At 41.6% G+C, this 13,032-nt stretch overlaps 1 protein-coding gene across 1 annotated transcript in view; it reads left to right on the top strand.

Moving 5' to 3' along the window:
• ZNF704 (zinc finger protein 704) overlaps positions 1 to 12,784 on the top strand; it is a 247,159-nt gene extending 234,375 nt beyond the window's left edge. The window contains exon 9 of the mRNA XM_020891160.2: positions 87 to 12,784. Within this exon, the coding sequence (XP_020746819.2) occupies positions 87 to 198 (112 nt within the window). The 3' untranslated portion in view covers positions 199 to 12,784. The remainder of the gene's footprint in view (positions 1 to 86) is intronic.
• The last annotated feature ends 248 nt before the right edge of the window (positions 12,785 to 13,032 follow it).

The following is a 13,032-nucleotide window of genomic DNA, read 5'->3' as shown; positions in this document are numbered from 1 at the left end:
CTAGAGCTTTCCAGGGATTTTGAGGTCTTCAAAGAATGCCTCTAGAATCCCTCGCACTGAACGCCGTTTCCTGGCCTGTCTTACAGGAAGCCCAGGGGAGAGGGCAAGAAGTGCCGGAAGGTGTATGGTATGGAGAACCGGGATATGTGGTGCACAGCCTGCCGCTGGAAGAAGGCCTGCCAGCGTTTCATTGACTGATGCGTGGGCCCCTAGCCCGCCCCAGACACTCCTGCCCTCGCGTTCTTCCGAGGGTGTTGAAAAGTGCTTTTCCTTCCGTACCAAACCGACTTGAAGCCCAGGGAAAGCACTTTTAGGAACCTTGGTGAAATCACAGCAAAAAAACAAAAAAGGTCACCACCTTCCCTGTTCTTGCTGAGAACCCAGCTGAGAGCAGCTGTAACTATTCTTTTCCTTAAAAAGAAAAGTCAACTTTTTTTTTTTTGCTGTAGGTCTAGGTCTGAAAACTGTGGACTTCTGTAGCAATCGAACCAACCAAGCCCATTTTTCCTAGAAAGGAGGCCTATTTTGATAAACTTTCTCAATAATACCATTTCTGAGATTTTTTTTTGACACTTAAGAAGCTACAAGTTACTCAGTAGCATTTGTATAAAGAACAATAGCTGTTTTCATTGTAAAGTCTTTTCCCTGTTCTCCATCGGACTTCTGGGAGCAGTTCACATCATGATGTGTTGCCAGGAAGTGGCAGCACTCTGGGTATCTTTTCTATGTCTTTTTTGTTTGTTTTATTTTGTTTTGAAGAATGGCCCCAAATTGAACCATGGTAGAGCTATTAGCTTGAAGGGCCCTTGAGGGCATAAGCCCAAAAAGAGATTGATAGTGGACATCACCAGCAGATTTCAGCCCCAGCTGAGTTCAGGACATCCTGCGTCACTGTTGGAAAACGTCTGGGAGTCTTCCTCAGAAGCCCCACCCTGAGAGATGGCCCCACCTACTTTCTCCTGGCTACAGTGCACTCAAGACCTGATGTGTCGCCATCTGGGTAAGCCTCGAAGCTTCCTTCAGTGATGCGATGCCAACCCCAGCTCAGATCTGTTCATCACTGCTCATCTGACAGTTGTTGCCGGGTCAGTGGCTCATCAGGCCTTCAGCAGACTGGTTTCAGAAAAGGTAGAGAACTCAGACCATCCCAGCAGGTTGCTTCAGACCATGCAGAGCACAGCCTCCATGCGTTCAGAAAGTCATGTGAGGTCAACATCCATCCTGAGTGCACTTTTATAGGTTTTAGGCTTTAGTGTGTCTGGGAGATGGGTTCATGAACACTATAAAGATTATATGGGGTAAGGGAAGGTCCAAACCTTTATTTTTCTTATCAGAATATTGGAGCTATTCATTAAGAATTCGCTCAGAAGGGAATGTACGAAACACCAAAAGGAAATTGCGTGTTGGTATAGGAATCTCTCAATTCAATAGGACCAGGGCTTACACTGTGTTCCATTTATTAGACTTTCTAGCCTGGTGTGTGTTTGTTCGTCCGTCTTGCTAGGAGTGGTGCCAGGACAGGGGTAGTTCTCAAGCCCTATAAATAAGCTCATTCTCTGTCTACCCTCCTCTTGATCGCCCTGAGTTATTCGTCCTGTACCTATGCAAAGACGCAAGAGCACCTTATAGGATGCACCGTGTGGGACGGGGGCCTAGGATCAGCCATAGGAATGTTGAATGAAATTGCACAGAGCAAAGTTTAATATATTTAGAGGTTGTACATACACTTTTTTTTAAAGAGTAGAAAGAAGTCATCTAGTCATAACAGATATCCTTTTTTTTTTAAATACACAAGGGGAAAAAGGAGGTTCTACAATGTAACAATCTGTGCTTTCATATATTTTGGCAATTTTATTTTTTAAACTCTCATATGACATTTGAAGAATTATTCCTTGAAAGAGATCCTGTTTTCCTCCTTCATTTTTCCTTAAAAACACTTTAAGAGAGCAGAGAAAGAGCTTCTCTTTTAATATCACATTGTGATTACCAATCAGTACAGTACTAGCTATAGTATATGTTTTAGCACTGACAAGGTCAGCCAGGAAAGGGTTTTTTAAGAACAGAAACGTATTTGCACCCTCTATCCCAGCCTGTCTTTTCTTCTCCCTGGTATCCTGCTGCTTCACCCACTGGCATCTCAGCTAGGAGGTGACGCTCTGGCCTGAACCAGGAAGCCCTGCGCTGTGACTGGACTGCCCAGCGGCCACAGTGCCCACTGGTGAGTCCCAGACTGGTCAGCCATGAGCAGGCTCACTGTGGACTTCAGTGCTGTTGGGTGTAACCCTGGAGGAGAGGGTTTTCTCTCCAGCAAAGTTCCATGGCCCTTGCTCCTTGGATTAAATCACTAATCAAAAGAGATTAAAATGGCAAGGGGTTAAAGCTATCCCCCCACTCCCAGAACTTTGGGAGAGATGGTGGCTATGGACAGTCCTGGCGTGAGGCTCTGTGATTCTGCCCCGAGAGGGACAGTCCATGACTAGTTCTGGGCTCTGGCCTGGCTGAGCCAAGCTCAGTCCTTACCTGATTATTATCTGATGCACGGGGGTAAGCAGAAGCGTAGATCTGAATGCAGCTTCCCTGGGATTTCTTCTCCTTTCTAAAACCTTCTTCTCACACACTCTCCACCTCTCTGACCCATGCGGGGCTCCTTTCTTCAGGCCAGCCCGGGGCTCTGCGTGTCCTCTGCTCCAACTCCAAGGTGGGCATAGACCCTCCGTACTTCCTGCACACAGACACCTATTCTCTGCACCAGGCATGTTATGACTAGGGGACCACCAGGCTTCACCTGGCTGGCCTTGAAGAAAAGGGATAAAATTTCTTTCAAGCCGCCCAGAAAGCTACAAATTGTAATATACAAAACTGATTGTAAATGCTAAAATTAAAAAAAAAAGTAGAGATATTTTGGAACTAAATGATGTGCCAAATTAAGCCCAGGATTTATTTTATGCCTTCTTTGTGGTACCATGTTCTTTTGTGTCTTCATTTGTCAGGGGGAGGAGGGAGATGAGTGAGAAGGAAGTCCCAGGGCATGGAGCTGCTTAATGGGAGCCCCGCCTACCGTGGGCAGCTCAGAGAATGTGCAAAAGGAACAGCAAAGGCAATGCGTTCTGGTCCCAGAGTCTTTCTAAAGAAGGCATGTGGTAGCCTTTGACTTTTCTCTCCCCGATGCCCCTTCCTGCAGAAAAGATTTCTCATCTCTCTCCAAAGAAGGCACTCCCTGGTGATGGACAGGCTTCTCCAGATAGCTGCACAACAGACAGCAGTCATTTTAAGCCTTAGTCCTTCCCAGAAGATGAGTGGGAGGCAGTGTGGCCACCTGGAGGAAACATCCGGTAGCAAGTGGGTGGGAAGCCAGAGATGGGATACAGGAGGACTCTGGACCCCTGACTGGGGTTCACCATCCTAGTGCGGATCAGCTGGTGGTGACTGTCCCTGGGCATCTACAAGGGAGCTGCCATGTTCCCATCCAAGGAGCCACTGCTTAAAGCCAAGAGACAGCTCCTTCATGGGAAGAGCACGGGCAGGGATGCTGCGTGCCCCATGCACATCCTCGGTGGGCACGTGCTACTCTCCTCCTCGCTTGCTGAAAAGTTCCCTCCATTGTTTGGCGAAAGCCAGTGTCAGGAAGAGGGCAGTGGGTTTCTGAGCAGGAATGTGCGTGCCTGTCATCAACTCCGTGCACCAACAGGGCGGGTGCCCTTTATGAGAGGAGTTTTTGTCCAGTCATAACCTTGTTGCAGATGAAAACTTTTCAATAGAGAAAGATGCACGTTACAGTTCTTGGACTTTCCAACAAAGTTTTTTTTTTTTTTTTAAAGTTACGTGTATGTTGTAAAAAGTGTCTGAAATTAACATGCCCTCTATCAGATTTCAAGATCACTTGAAGTCTACTGTCACTGATGTCACACTAAGCCACACTCAAAAGCAGTTCTGAATTGGCCAGCACTGCTCAACCCATGTCCGCCTCCATCTGACTTCATTGGAAAAGGAAAACGCAGCATTCACTTGGGAAAGTTTAGGGAAAAGTGGCACAAACTGTACATATGGGAGAGAATACCTTGAGAATAGTAGCAAAATACTGTAAAAAAAAAAAAAAATCATTTCCTCAGGGAAAACTAAAGGGTATATGAAAAGTGGATCTGGAGAATTTTAAGACTAGAAAGGTTTTTTATTATCTCCAGCATCTTTTCTGGTCAGAATAATTTCTGTTTGTTTTTTAATGAACATACCATTTCATGACCAATTTCCATGAACTGGACAGTACAAACTTTTTGAGGTGTGGAGGAATGCTTTATGAAACAGAGCAGTTTCTTTGTTTCTTAGACCTGCATTCGAAGGGTGACGTCTGAACCACAGCGCAGTCCCTGGTGGGTTTTCACAGACTCATATAAGGCTGTTTCTGAATGTAATTATGAATATGACGCCTTGGTGTTCCTTTTTATAATCAGCTGGTTGGAGAACTGATAATTAGCTGTACGCAAGAATTCTGTAGGGGAGGGATGTGAAAGTTGTGCATTTTGCTTTAATGACAGGTTAAGGAGCAAACTTCCATGAACTTTTGTGGACAAGGTGCTGCCTTTTCTCATGACCCTGTAGAATTTCTATTGACCACATCAACTGTAGCTCTGACCTATATGAACGCAGGGAAGAATTTGTGCATACAAATGAGTGGAAACAAGAGCAGGATTCATGAATATGGATGAGGATGCGGATCATTGTGGAGAAAGTGCTGGGCACACGGGTCAACTGGAATTTTCATTTCTCTAAGAAAATCACCCAACCAGCAGCACACACGCTCTCTCTGTTCCCCATACCTGTGGGGCTTCCTCCAGAGCGGAACTGTTTCCTTTTTTCACATTGTAACTAGTCAAACCGGAAATTGGTAAATGAAATGAGCTTATAAGCACTTTTAGGTACCAATTGTATCACTAAGTAATGCACACCAGTAGAGCAAGAAAGTGTAAAATGTATTTAAGACCGACTGGTTTGCTTATCATGACTAACTGTAAAAGCCCAGATCCAATGACGTATGTGCTTTAAAAGGTGTATCTATCATAGGACTAGAAATCAAAATAGGAATTTTACTTCTGGTCCTGTTTTGTAAATAGTTCCTTTTTTGTTTTTTAATTGAAGACAATCTCATGTTTTATAACTTTTCTTGTGAGTTTGAGAATCACAATAGTAATGTGTTGTGTCAAAATGTGATCTTAAATACAATAATAATTATAACTTAATTTTCCAAATAAGGCAAGAAATACACTGCGTAGGCTTCTACAATTCTGAAAGATGTGACATTTTTATAATAAGCATTAGTACTTAACTTCTCAAGTTAACAGAACTGGAAATATTTTACAAGATGCAGCATTTTGTAATCACAAAGAACATGAACATTTTGTGGGAAATGACCTTGGTTTTATACATTGTAGCTTATTTTTTAAAATACAATATTTTACCAGACAGGAAGTGTTAATACTGTAAGCAATTCCTGCTCTCCAAACAAAGGGCTATGCCTCTTTTAAGCAAGCATTTTGATGCATATCTTTTCAATCCACCCTCTGCAGCAAGAGTAGAAATGCAGATCAGATGGAAAGATTATTACAAGAGAATCAAGATTGCAACAGCTACTCCTTTTATCTTTACCAGTGTTTTTTCAAAGTATTTGGGGAAAAGAAAACACTTTAAGAATCATATCTCTGAAATCTTTAAAATATTAATAGATATGCTTATAGGCAATGAGAGAAATAAACTTGTAAATTCTGTCATGTACCGTGATAGATTTCTGTCACAAGGACAAGCTTAATGCTCAGCCTACCAGAACCACAAAGCTGCATTTGACTAGCAAGTGTCATTTGATGGTAATTTCTAAAATCATAGTGTATAAGCCCAAAGATACAATTCTTAGCTGATTGGTGATGTTTAAAATAATTTTGTGCTCACCACTAACTAAACAACTTTCATTTCCTTATCAGAACAAGTGCTTGATTTTTCACATGAGAAGTTCACAGACAGGCAAGTTTGAGATCAGAAAGTCACTATATTCCCAGGAGTCAGGGAACAAGGAAGGCTACCATGGAGAGTTGATTAACCACACAAATAATTCTGAGCTTTGCCAAAACCATTTCATAATGCATTAGTTTTTTCTAGCCCACTCACTGTTAAGCAAGAAAACATCTTTTCTTTCTAAGATTTTAGTAATTCAAAAGCTAGACTAATTAGTCAAGTATGCAGATAACATCAAAAGAAAAGCTAGGACAGAACAGTCTTACACCCATTAGGCAACCCCTGTGAGGTGGTCAAAGGGTCACTCAGACTCTGCTTTCAAACAGGCTTCAGAATCTGCACACATGAGGACTAGAAATGCACAGGGTTACGGGAAGACATGTACAGCTTCATCTCTGAGATGAGGCAGTCCAATGTCTCTCTTCATTCTCTTGGAATATCTCTAATGTTGGCATTACAGTTTCCCAAGAAGTGTTCATTGCTGCATGGTTTTTGATCAAATGAGTCTTGCTTCATATTTAAATAGAAGCCTCCTAATGGTACATAGCAAATGCGTTAGAAAGAACAGGCAAATTGTGTAAACGAATGATTCAGATCAGGCAAAAGAAGGACACTAGAGAATGACAGAGATCACAGTGAACCAGAGGACATGTGTCCCCATTGAAGGGGGACCCCAGCTGTAGACAATCAGAACCATGCAGAAATCAGGCCCAGGGCGCTAGACCTTCTGACTTGGAAATATAATGTTACCTGACACTTAATCAAAATTCAAATTCTTGGCCAGCAGTGTGCAGACCAAAGAGAACCTGTATATGGACAGACACAGCCTTTGGGCACCGGTTTCAACTGTTGGGAAAAAGCAGATTTCACCTTCCATAGCCATCAAGTCAAGTTCTTCCAGCAGCTCCCCCAACTCACACATTGGCACTATCTGGGCAACTAAAATTTAAAAAGGGAGAGAAGTCAGTTCTCCCCAAAAAATCACTCTCATGGAAGATTTGAGTATTAAAATACAACATCCTTAAACTAGCCTTGCTTCTGATCAAAATATACCGAAGTATTATTCAGCTCTCACTCTGCCTCCTGGCATGCCCAGGCCGGGCCCCTAAGCATTGAATGACTGTAATCCTAACTTCCTTACTGTTTTCACTGCCGTGACCACTGTGATGAGGGGCTGGCAAAGAGCAGCCTTGTGCCTTCAGCGAAGGCAGCCAGGAGCCCCTGCAGTTTCAGATAGCACACGTTGCCTCCTTGTGCCAAAGCCCTTTGCCAACCCCTCCACATCCCTTCCCACTCCATCCTGCCTCGTGAGTTTTCATCCCAGAATAAAAGTTCCGTTGTTCCACCTCTGACACAGCAAAACCCTTGCTTCATAACTGGTAGGTCCTTAGGTATTTTAGAGTGTCCACTAACCTCAAAATGGAGTTTTTCCATGTAGAAAACCTTAACATCTTTCCCTGAGGGCAAAGACAAAGTAGGAATAAATGTGTCATGGAAAAAATTAGAAGTTGCTTTCTCCATTTGGATAAACTAGATAATTTTAGAGTGTATCTTACACCAGAGTCCTGATGGTATTAGGATAATCACTAACCCTTTCAGATATATAAGAAAGTGTGTCTCTTTCAGATACATGACTTCCTTTGACCCTCCCTAGTACTCAGCATAGAATGAGAATATTTAAAATTACTTCCACCACCTCCAAAGCCAAACCTGGTGCAAGTGGTCTTGAACCTGAGTCAGCCTCATTACTACGTCCAGGGAGGAGGGAAAGAGCAAGTTAAAGAGCTGGCTTAGACCTCAATCTTCCAGAATGATTCTAGACCTGAGAAGACCCCAGGGACCCATGTTCTTTACCCATCCTTACAATCCAAGTATTTCAGCATGGAAGTAAAGAACCCTCTCATTCACAGTGTCAAATGCAGACTCACTCTGAAATTTATCCCTTTAGCCTACCTTCCAGGCCCCCATCCCCTAAATTCTAGCCATTTAAGTGGTTAATTATAGGAGATGACTAGCTAGTGCAATGTTCTGAGTTAAACTTTTGACTCCTTTGAAAAAAGTTATTTTGCTGCTAACAGTCAGCTTTTGCTATCCATGTAAATTTGTACTGATGCCCCCAAATTTGAAAATAAGCTCAAATTTACCGTTTGTAAGGATTAAATTGAAAAATACTGTCATCTCAAAGTTGGAAATAGCTGGTAATATTGTTATGTCACATGGTAAATATGAATGCAACTTAAACAACACTGACAATGCCTGATGGTTCTGTCATCATATGATTGACAGGTTGACCAGTCCATGAATGGATGCTCCTCTTCTCTCATCAGCTCACAGGTTTCACAGGTTTTGAGTAAAGTCACTCACAAGTTTATTCATGGAGCTAGATGGGCCTAAACCATTTTGGCCCATCACCTGCTTTTTGATAAATTATACTTTTATTATGTCTCTAAAGCAATACAGTACTAGAAGAGGAAATTGTGAGCTTTCCTATTCTGGTGGAAAAGAAGCCCATTTTGCAATGGTTAGCCCCAATGCCAAGACAGTGGCAGGACTTAAAAGGACCCGAGTTCAAGGGAACAAGAGAAAAGCTACCATTCAAAAAATAAATAACTGTAGGTTTTGAAAGAAGGTGGAGATTATGACTTCAACACTTAGGCCATAGTCCTTTTTTCTTCAAAATATTCTTTTCCTATTGAGCACCATCCACATAAATATTAACTGCCAGCTTTCAAAGGAAAGCTCCCCGCTATTTATATCATGAAAGTGTTAAAAATTAATTCTCATGTCTGATTAACTGTTATATTTACATACTTACTAGGAGCAGTTCTCTAAATTTTTAATTCAGAAAATTAGCCAGGGGAGCAAGCAGCAACTCCCGAAAAAGGCAAGAGCACTGTCATTAAAAAACAAAATTTTCTTGAAAAAAAAAAAAAAAAAGTTTCTCATCTATTTCCTTCTGAATTCTCTTTACATCCCTGACTGAAGAGGAAAAACCAGCAGCTGGAAAAGACTTTAAGGGAGAAAGAACAGTCCCCATTCTAGTCAATGGTCCCTTTATCCCTTTTGGCAACCATCTTGAATTCACTAGCAAAATGTCCGTCTCCCCTCTGCCTTAATCTGCCTGAGCCAGCGGCCATGCTGTTTTTAATGTATGTTTGCTTCCCAAAGCCCTGGATTAAACATTTTCACTTCTGTGCTCTTGCTTTCTCACTCTTCAATTAAGGTCCAAGGGGATAAACACTACCAGGACTTGCATGTTAGGCTGAGTCGATGAGGCGCCTCACTTCCTTCAGTGAAACATTTCCATTTGTCTCCACAGTTTGGGATGACCATTCAGAGGGCAGGTTGATCAGCAGACAACCTGCCATGTTCAGCACAAAAGATCCGGTCAGACTCACTGACAAAGAATAGCAAGGCAGACACCTAGTCCTTCCACTTTGGTTCAAAGCCCGCCTTGCAAGTCCTCTACCCCCATGAGTCCCCCTCCGGAGCAAAGCCAATGGAGTGATCAGGACAGAAAGAGAGCTTCACGTTCGTTGGTCTGGGCCCTGACCTCCGCCCACAATCACAGAGCGTGAAAATGGAACTGCCCTTTATTATGTGAAAAGGAAGTGGCTCCTGCGGGGCATACTTGTTTTAAGTTTATGCGAAGAGAAGGCTCTTCCAGTCTGCTCGTGTTGTGAAGCACGTGTCTCTCACTCCAGTGGAGCTTCCTTCCCGTGTTTTGGGCACAGATGACCAAGACAGGAAAGAGGCAGAGCTCGGGGGCCAGTGGAATTGCCCCTCACGGATCTACCGTGTAGCAACCACAAACTACCCCCACCCGAGGGAAATTTAAAAAAGATGCGTCGCTGCGGGGACCTCCCTGGTGGGCCAGCGGTTAAGACTCCGTGCTTCCAATGCAGGGGACACGGGTACCATCCCTTAGTTGGGGAACTAAGATCCCACATGCTGTGCAGTGCAGCCAAAACGAGAGAGGCAGAGAAAGATGCATCACTGCAGACTGTAAACCGTTGCTTTGCTCTTTACGCCTTTTCCCTTACACTCTGCTAATTGGAAAGCAATGACTGTGATTTGACCAAGCCCTGTGATGATAGCAAAGCTTCTTCTTCCAAAGTGTCCCAGCTGTTTGGGGAATCTCTGTGATCACTTGTAGAAAGCTTTAGAATAGATTTAGATGTTTAGGGAAGAACTCAATACCCCCCAAATATACTTGTTCCATGACTTCAATAACTGAAAATATCCTGGGTGTAAAATAACCCAGGCAGGCAGATCATATATGTTTTTAAAAAAATGCCATTAATCAATATTTTCCTACAACACGACCTTAAATTCCTATTTTTATAATTAATGGCTGGACGATAGTCAGCCATTGAAACATAAGCTCTCTGGAATAACCAGACATTAGTGTAGTTTCCAAAGTGTTTCATGTATCAAAATCTATATACTTAGAGGAAGAACTCAGGATAAGAAAAAATCGCTAGGTCCCAAAGGGTTCGTGACTATCATCAAATACAACTGCCGAGTGGCCTGTGGTCATCTTTTTTGAATGAGGGAGCCGGGGAGTGAGAGAGCCACAGTCATCACAAAACCTCTGTTGCCCTTCATCCATGATAAGATTTTAAAACATTCTACTTTTAAGAATTAAGCCATCTTTCAAGTTGTTTTCTACACCAAATCTAACCTATTCAAATAAAAGGACAAAATAGCTAAAAATGGGGTATTTAGTGGAAATGCTGTCAGTAGAAAGCATTGCTTTTTAGTGCCTGCTAACAAAAAAAAAAGAAGACTCAGTCCTTCCTGTGAGATGCAAGTGTTAACATGACAGTGTTAACTTGGAATCAGGCACTAGTTCAAAAACAATGAGGCAGTGCTCTCCAATTTTTAGAAATCTTTCAAAATACAATCTTACCACTACTTAGAGGTAAGTACTTGTGTATAAAAGTCTTTAATATTAGTGAATGAATGTAAAAGTGACAAGCTATGCATTTTCAAAGGGTAATGTTATTTTGTATCCAATTCAAGTCAATTTTTTTTTTCATTGAGACTTACCACAACTGCAAATTATTCAAAACAGACTTGAATGCATATCATTATGGGGATATAGGACTTCCAGCTATACACTTCTAGCTGATACTTTTAAAGACAGTGCATTGAAACTTCAGGCTCTAAACAAATCTCAGCCACAAAGGTGATTAAAGGAGAAATGGTTTATATTTTACTTCTTCAGCAGAAATGGGAAATGTGGGTGTTACAAAATGGGCCCAGTTTTTTTAGAGGTGAATGTTCTAGTAACACTGGATTAGCAAGCAAACAAAACTGCATGAAGTTAATGCATATTGCCTTGGATAAATATAGCATAGCCTGTGTCTATTGTGTGTAATTCCCAATCTAAGGGGGGGGGGGGAAACTCTTCTCCAAAGGGTTTGGATTATATAGTTTTAAAGAATATAAAAACAGAATATAGAAATATAAACAATATAAAAATATTGTTCTGCGAAGAAAAACCATTGGCTTTTTTTTTTTTTTTTTTCAAAATTAAACTGAGATCATCACCTATATTTTTTTGGAAAGTCCATATAAAATAAACACACATGTCTTCAGCACTCTTGGGGATTTTGTATTCCCATGAAACCTTTTCCCCTAATAATTTATTCTTGCTCCTTAATCAGTACTTTCCTATGTTACTCGGCATGAAAAATAAAATTCTTTCCTTCATCTGACAATGTTGACATACAGAACTTCATTTCTCTGCCACTTAGGATCTCTTCTATGTCCATTGATAAAGTTTCTCAGCTGTTTGTTTGTAAAATATGGAAAAATATACTTCTAAACCTGGTACTTGTGGTTATACTGGATATGTTTGCTACCTATTTAGAAGTTATTGGGGGCCGGGATGTGTCTTTTTATATGATTTTTAGCCAAATCCAGATGTTCTGATACTACATTTCTGAATACCTATCTGACTGTAAATACAGCCTGAGGAGGTTCAGGTTAATAAACCTTTTACGTGACTGTTCCTCAGCCATGCTCCTTGCCAGCTTTGGGCACCTTGTACATAGATTTGTTGAATGTTTAAATGATGTTGTTTTTCTAAATGCTGTTATCTAAAACAACTTTTTGAATGTTTTTTGCTTTCCATTGTTTGGGACTTTGTGTGTTGGTTTAAAAAAAAAAAAAATGTTTCCTAAATATTTAACACCAGGAAAACGATTTCAAATAAACTGGTGCTAATTGAAATAGAAGGCAGATTTTCAAATGGAAGATTTACAGTATCAAATGTTGACACCAGTTAAATGAAGCTGTACTTTCCCAAGGGGACAGCTGGCATCTCCCTGCCACGGGCATCAGAAGGACCCCTGACTCTTTATGGTTTCTGTGGCCCATTGAAGCGTAAAATCAGGAAATGGTGCTGTCCCCCCGGAGTTGAGGATTTGCTACATGGGTCCTATGGAAGCATTTAAGTAGAAGTAAGGGTCTATAGTAAGAATCATTTTAGTAATAGTCTTCTGGTCTTTGGACTTTCACGTTCTGTGATGCTTAGCTGTAACAATGAATATGGTGTTGCCAATCTAGTCTGACGTCATCGTCGCCCTGTATTTCCTGTGTGTATGGTTCTACCTTGGGTTGCACTGGCACGTGCCGAGCCAGAACACTGGACTTTCAGGAAGACCGTTCTGATTTCTACGGTGTCCACACACATGCATTTAAATGCACTTGTAACTGGTTAATTACCATGAAGTCTAACTTCCACTTAATAAAAGTTTTTGTGTATCTGCTTCTATTTGGGAGCTGTTGATTTGAGTAAAGGATAACTAACTGCTACCCAAGAAAGGTTCTCGGGGGGTAGAGGGTTTGAGGTTTTACCTACAGTTGTAAAAAAAAAAATTTAAACCAAAGGGATCTCTTTCCCATAGCAACTGCTCACCATCAAGACTATTTTTAGAAGCATGTTGTAGGTACATCTCACGTCTAGAGTTCAGCCTGGATAATTTCAACTCAAACGCATTCCCTTGGCAATGAGTGCCCAGA

This window comes from Odocoileus virginianus, chromosome 15 (assembly GCF_023699985.2).
Source record: "Odocoileus virginianus isolate 20LAN1187 ecotype Illinois chromosome 15, Ovbor_1.2, whole genome shotgun sequence".
NCBI lineage: Eukaryota > Metazoa > Chordata > Mammalia > Artiodactyla > Cervidae > Odocoileus > Odocoileus virginianus.
This window is presented reverse-complemented; position numbering and strand designations above follow the sequence as displayed.